The following is a 7091-nucleotide window of genomic DNA, read 5'->3' as shown; positions in this document are numbered from 1 at the left end:
GACTGCAAACAGATCAGATCTGTGTGAACAATTGAACATACAGTTGTTAAGCTGGTTGTAAAAAAAAAAAGACGAACAATAATGATATGTCATCATAGTCTGGCTTTATTCAATGTTTCAATGATATTCCAAATCTTAAATTATCTATTTGACTCAAAAGAGTTTGCATTTTTACAAAATATTTGTGAAGGTTAAAACCTCGGACACACTGGAATGCATGACACATGATAAAATGGAGCTTAAATGAACAAGTGACTCATTAACAGCTGAGGAGAATGGTAGGTTTTTAGCACCATCTTAATGAGAACATTATTTTCCAGTGCGGTTTTCAAGAGAAATAGAGGTATTTTCTGTTATTTTGCTTAGAACTTCTCTTGTGCCATTAGTACAAGAATGAAGTTTGTGGTAAACTGTGAACACATTGTATAGTTTTCTTAACGGAGTAGAAATTTTGCACAGTGTGAGGGACTGTTTCCCTGTAATGTGGAGCTTATTTCACTGTACTTGTGTGACCTTTACAGAGTGTGTTTATCAAAGAGGTATTCTCCCATAGCACCGTGTGTCTCGGACGCAGTGATGCGGGTCAGACTGCCGATGTAATCGCCCAGCTTCTTGATGGTGTCGTGGCTGTCGATGAGGAAGTGCTGCTCGAGGAAGTCACACAACTACAAGAGAAGTAAGAGAAAATAGTGAGTCAGATGTAAAACAATGCTATAAAAAGGTGGTCAAATAGGTGATAAATTAGGATACATTTAATATTTAATAGATTAAACACCCCCTCAGACCTTACAGACTGTTATTTTGCTTAATACATATTGAACTCACACAAACAAAAACATTTTTTATGTGCAACAGTGTAGCTGTTTTTTCATATTCACTATTAGGTAAAAAACAACAGTGCAGACTTACATGAGGGTCAGTGTTGGTGCCAGCTCTGCGGTGCACATCAAGGACACATGTGTTTAGGGACTTCTGGTAGTCCAGGGAAAAGGACATTGCATCCAGACCACCTCTCCAATCCTCTCTACTTGGTTTCTAGAACAGAAAGTTCATGCTTGGATAAATATATGTACCAATCTTAACAGTAGTGGCTTGGAAATGCCCCCCAAATAACTGGACTTACGGCAATAGTCTGAAGCAAAATTCGACCTCCTCTCATGTTCTGATATTCCAGCAGCTTCTCAGCCTGTTCCCTCTCTTTCACCGAGCGCTCCAGGAAAAAAGTGGAGAATTTTGGCAGGGCAACGTCATCCCTGTCAAAATACATCCCCTAGAATTGATAGAGAAACACAGTATTTAGGGATTTACATTGCAGACACATGACAAGAAAGAAGAATCCTGGCAAAGAGGGCAATTTCTATTGTTTTGTTTCAGTGCAAAAACAGGATTTAAATACATTGCATAACAAATTGTCATACAGGGACTATTACTGTTACCGAAATCATACCAGAGAAAGGTAGACATAGGATGCATTGAGCTTCAGGTTGATGAGTTTGTTGATGTCTCCTTCAGTCTCCGAATGGAGGTTTTGTTTTACCACAGACTGCATTTCTAAAAGACAAAAAATATTGCAATCAGTGCGACTGGTACAAGGTTAAACAAACCCCAGCGTAGATAATGCCATTAATTAACTTCAGACAGGTAAGTTGGATCTCCCGTTTTGTAACGTTTGCACAAAACAATCCAGAGACTGCACGTAACTGGATTAAACTGTGGGGCCACAATATCAATCCAAAATCCAAAAAGCTTAAATAAATAGGGGTTGGTCTCCTCCCTCAATTTTCCTCCCTAGGAGAGTTTTCTGGATTGACGACTGTTTATTAAGGGTCCAAAGGAAGTCAAGTGAACTATGGCCACATTTGTATTTCTAGTTTTCACAAAACATATTTATACCCATTCTATTAGAGCTGCAACGGTTTATCGATTAGTTGTCAACTATTTAATTAATCAGCATCTATTTTGATAATTGATTAAGTTTGAGTCAAATTTCTCTGATTCCAGCTTCTTAAATGTGAATATTTTCTGGTATATCTTTGAGTTGTGGACAAAATAAGACATTAGAGGACGTCATCTTGGGCTTTGGTGAACACTGATCGACATTTTTCAACAACTAATTGATTAATTGAGAAAATAATCAACAATGAAAATAATGGTTAGTTGCAGCCCTACATATTATTTAGAATAAGAAAAATACACTTATTTCTTTTTAGAATATAATGTACATTCATTAATGTTTTTGTTAGCATCACAGAACTTTCTTTTTGTCTAGTTGCAGCTGATTTTCAATAGAGGAAGATTCTTATTATTGGCATCTATTCACATTTATAGGTAACTTTTATCAGCGGTTTATTAGGGGGTGATGATTTTGTTCAGATTCATAGGAAACTACAGGCAAATTATTCACATTGAAAGAACCAGTCGAGAGGTTAACCAGTCCTTTAAGTCGGTATGTTCAAAACCAAATTAGATTTTATCATTTAAAAAAAAATTCTAGCTTGTCCCACAGTGTAACTGCAATGTGGTGCTCTTAATCATAACATAATTTTTTGAAATCGTATGCATATGTATCTTACCTGTTGATATGTCCCTTTAATCCCCTCTATGCAATCCAGAGAACAAAGATAGTTCTTACCTTTCCCTTCTCAGCAGAGCTAACTTGGCTAAACTAACGCTTTTGTTCACTCTTGCCCTGTGAAGTAAGCTTTTCAAAGCTCTGCACGTCTTTGCAGGATGGCTTTTATGCAACCTGGTGTTTAAGGGCTTCAAGTCAAACATCAGCCAGACATGTGTCATGTGTTATGTTGTTGAGTTCAAGTGGGATGTAACATCTCTAGTTGGGTGTTCAGAAGGTCACACCAACATTAGTACATTTTGTACGCTGTTGAAGTGAACTGAAGTCCGTTAGAAGCAGAGCACAAATATAAATCACTTTAAAAAGCTATACAAAAGATATTTTTGGGGAGGTATATGGTTGAGGAAGAGTTGTGATAAGGGTTGTGTTAAGGGTTGGTTTATATCTACTTTTTAACTCCAGATGGATAATGTGGGTTGTAAATAAACTTGGACTGCTGTTCATATATTTAATTTGGGATGTAAATAAATCTGGGATAGTTTATATATTATATTATCATTCTTTGATATATGAGTTAATAGAGGAGAAGTGAGAAAGGGAGTTAGGGAAATATAAGTTTTACTTCTACCTACTCCTTTTCAGACACTATTACTCTTCTTTTGTTTGTTATTATTTTGTATCTGTTTTTATTTATTTTTATGTTCGAAATAAATTCATTCATTAGTTCAAGTACATACAGCATTAACTTTACCTCAAAAAGCTCAGACTTTGGTTGGTTTTGTTGAAAGCACTAACAATAACAATAACTACTGACACATGGTAGCACTGACAGCTAACTAGCTGACTGTTTAGCTAACAACTAGCATAACAATGAGCTTAACAGACAAGATATGTTAGTTAGCTGGACCTGACTGCGGCTAAAGTTTAGTTAACATAGTCACCTTTGATTTATGTTACTCACCTGAAGGTCAGTGAGAGTAACGCCGGTATCTTTGGTAAAGCTACCCTCACTTTGCCAGCACTGTAGCTTAGCCTTTATCTTGTTTACATAATACGACACAGAGACACGCCCCCCTGAAGTTATGACCCGCCCCACTCGGCCTCTGATTGGCCAGCACCCGCCCCCCTGAAGTTATGACCCGCCCCACTCGGCCTCTGATTGGCCAGCACCCGCCCCCCTGAAGTTATGACCCGCCCCACTCGGCCTCTGATTGGCCAGCACCCGCCCCCTTAGAAGTTATGATCCGCCCTACTCGGCCTCTGATTGGCCAGCACCCGCCCCCTAGAAGTTATGACCTGCCCTACTCTGCCTCTGATTGGCCAGCACTCACTGCCTTTGTTGGTCTGATTGGTTAGATTTAGGTAAGGAGGAGTGCAATTGGTTTGGACAATATCATGGTAAGCCAATCAGAGGCAGAGTAAGGCAAGGCAAGGCAAGGCAAGGCAAGGCAAGTTCATTTATATAGCACATTTCATACACAAAGGCAATTCAAAGTGCTTTACATACATAAAAGCAACATAAAAGAGCACAAAGTGCATAAGATAAAAACGAATATAAGAATATAAAAATATAAGTTAAAAGAAAAAAATTAAAAGGATAATAAAAACAATCAAAATACAGTAAAGTGCAGCATTTGATCAATTAAGAAAAACGTCTGAGAACAGTTTTTGTTCTTGAGTCTAGATTTAAAAGTGGTCACTGTTGGTGCATCTTTGATCTCATCTGGAAGTTTGTTCCACAGTTGAGCAGCGTAGTAGCTAAAAGCAGCCTCACCATGTTTCCTTCTGACTTTGGGTACTACTAATAGATTTTTTCCCAGTGACCTTAGAGGTCTAGTAGGTGTGTACTGCTGAAGCATATATGAGAGGTAATTAGGACATACCCCCTTTAGTGATTGGGGTTACTAACATTAAGCTAGTTAACTCCATTGTTAGCTCATGGAGTTTTTTTTTTTTTTTTTATTGAAGAAAATTAATTTACAAACATTAAGGCATTGTAATCTAAACTCAATACTTCTAACATACAAGGCACAATTGGATAGGAAAGATAACTTAAATTATAAAATATATATATATAATAACAAAAATAAAAGAGGGGGTAGAAAATAATTAAAGGAACAAAAAAGAAATGCATAAATAAATAAATAATAATACGACTGCACTCTTCCATAGTAGCTCTAGGGGTCATCATCATATACAGTATGTTCAGTTCTTCATAAGCTCTGAGGAGACACTTTGCATGTTGTCCTTTCATTAGTCTTAAAGCACTGAGATGATTGTCCACAAGGTCCCTTTTGAAAAAAATAAAATTCCTCCATTTGGATGCATGGATGAAAACATTTGCCAGCAGAATCAGATTGTTCAATATCAAGTCACTCTTAATGTCCTTCATGTTAATACAAAACACAATATTTTCTCTTGTGAGAGGTGCAAGTAGTTGGATTTTGGTTGACAGCCAGTCCTGCAAATCTTCCCAGAATGCCGCAGAATATATACAGTGGAAAAACAGATGATCAGTAGTTTCAATCTCAGTCTCACAAAAGTTGCAGTTATTGTGATCAACATTAAATCTCAGTCTTAGCAATTCATTGGATGTGTGTTCATATTGTTTGTGCATCTCTACTGCCACCTCTTGCGCTGGGGACGAATGACACATTTCAGACCAAGGTGAGAGTGTCAATCCATCCAGTATGTTTAACCCAACCTAAACAAAATATGCAAGCAACCCAATGTTATATCAGCTAATTGTTTTAATAATTTTTAATATAAAAGGGACCCTATAGGCCTACTGCTGAGCCATAACACTGGTTTAAAGTAAGGCAAGGCAACTTTATTTTTAGAGCACATTTGAGCAACAGGGCAATTCAAAGTGCTTTACATAAACATTCAAGAACATTAAGAAATAATTAAAGCAATTATAAAAACATAAAAACATGAACTATTAGAAATTAAAAACAAGCTAAAAATAAAAGCTAGGATAGAAGCTGAAATAGAGTATAACACACAAGAGTAAAAGCTCTAGTGCAGTATAAGATCATTATCTGGTTTAATAAAAGGCAGCAGCAAACAGGAAAGTTTTAAGCTTTGATTTAAAAGAACTCAGAGTTGGAGCTGGTCCTGCAGTTTTCTGGGAGCTTGTTCCAAATATTTGGTGCATAAAAGCTGAACGCTGCTTCTGCATGTTTAGTTGTGACTCTGGGGACACTAAGCAGACCTGATCCAGATGACCTGAGAGGTCTGGATGGTTCATAACATAGCAGAATATCAGAAATGTATTTTGGCCCTAAACCATTTAGTGCTTTGTAAACCAGCAGTAGTATTTTGAAATCAATTCTCTGAGAGACAGGGAGCCAGTGTAGAGACCTCAGAACTGGACTGATATGATAGTAGCCATCCTGCAGTGGATGGGAAGCCAGTGGATGTCCTGACATGGGGGGTAATGTGGTGGCAGGAGTGAGTTGATAAGTGGAGACAAGTGGCACAGTCGCAGTGTATAGGCTACATGCTGCAATCTGACGAGAAGCTGGGAAAGTGGAGGAAACTGAGAGAGTTGTGATACAAGTTTTGGATAAGCTTCTCACCATGAGTCCAACAGAAAATGACTGATTTAGTGGGCAACAGATTTAGTGTTGTGTTCATAGAAATGCTAAGTAGAAATACAGCAAATGTACAGGAATTTATCTAGTGGTAGGCTATACAGATAGGCTTCACAAAGTGCACAGCATGACCTCACATACTGTCAGCCTGAGTCAGAGCCTTTTGATAAACTTGAGAACCAATGCTACCTCAAATAACCATTTAATTTTATGATTTTGTATTGCTTTTCTCTCTTCAAGAATGACCAGACCCACAAAATCACCTGGAATTTGTGATATGACATGTTTCTTTATATATATATATAGGAAGATTTCAGTTACACCAAAGTATTTAGAGAAACCAATTGACCAATGATCTATGCAAATGCAAAATTTACATTAAAAGTATATCCTATAGGGCTTGTAGTACTAACAGAGTCAGGTTGGAGCTACAGGTTTTAAACATTTATTGACATACTGCATTTTAGTGACCTAACATTTGTAACAGATGTTAGTGGTGATGAATTTTAAGGTTAGTATGGATTGAGACTCAAAGAACATGAACACCATGTTAAATATAAGATTCGCTTGTTAATAACTTTAGAGCGCAGATTTTAAAATGTCATAGAAAAACAAATTATCATGCAAACAGGTGGCAAATATCATGAAATACAGTAAGTTTGCATAAATGGTGAATGAAAATGCTTTTTAATACAAGTTATGCTCTATATCTAATACGGAAGCTCATTACAGTCATTAAGTTTACTGTAAGCGTGAGGTCATGGAATACCAAAAGATGATCATTAAATATCATTTATAAAGGTTACTTCCTCCTCATATTTCCCCATCCAACAACGTTGGACAATGTTTTCTTTGACATACCTGCACTTTTATTGAACGCTGCACGATAATATGAGCCCATAAACACTGTCAAGACTTCATGT

The 7091-nt window shown here is 37.1% G+C and overlaps 1 protein-coding gene across 4 annotated transcripts; it reads right to left on the bottom strand.

Moving 5' to 3' along the window:
- Positions 1-89: 89 nt before the first annotated feature.
- On the bottom strand, positions 90-3688 carry LOC141758238 (ferritin, lower subunit). Of its 4 annotated transcripts, none has more exons than XM_074619444.1 (5): positions 3534-3688; positions 1448-1551; positions 1124-1270; positions 910-1035; positions 90-665 (listed from the first exon to the last, which is right to left on the bottom strand). In XM_074619444.1, the coding sequence occupies exons 2-5, from the start codon at positions 1547-1549 to the stop codon at positions 516-518; spliced, it is 525 nt and encodes a 174-aa protein (XP_074475545.1). In that variant the 5' UTR covers positions 1550-1551; positions 3534-3688; the 3' UTR covers positions 90-515. The 4 variants fall into 4 exon arrangements, with proteins under 4 accessions (XP_074475545.1, XP_074475546.1, XP_074475547.1 ...); XM_074619445.1 differs by having other exon boundaries at positions 3514-3643; XM_074619446.1 differs by lacking the exon at positions 3534-3688 and adding an exon at positions 2633-2786.
- Positions 3689-7091: the final 3403 nt, after the last annotated feature.

Source organism: Sebastes fasciatus, chromosome 20 (genome assembly GCF_043250625.1).
Source record: "Sebastes fasciatus isolate fSebFas1 chromosome 20, fSebFas1.pri, whole genome shotgun sequence".
NCBI classification, from domain to species: Eukaryota; Metazoa; Chordata; class Actinopteri; order Perciformes; family Sebastidae; genus Sebastes; species Sebastes fasciatus.
The sequence above is the reverse complement of the archived record's forward strand: the minus strand, read 5'-3'. Positions and strand labels throughout refer to the sequence as shown.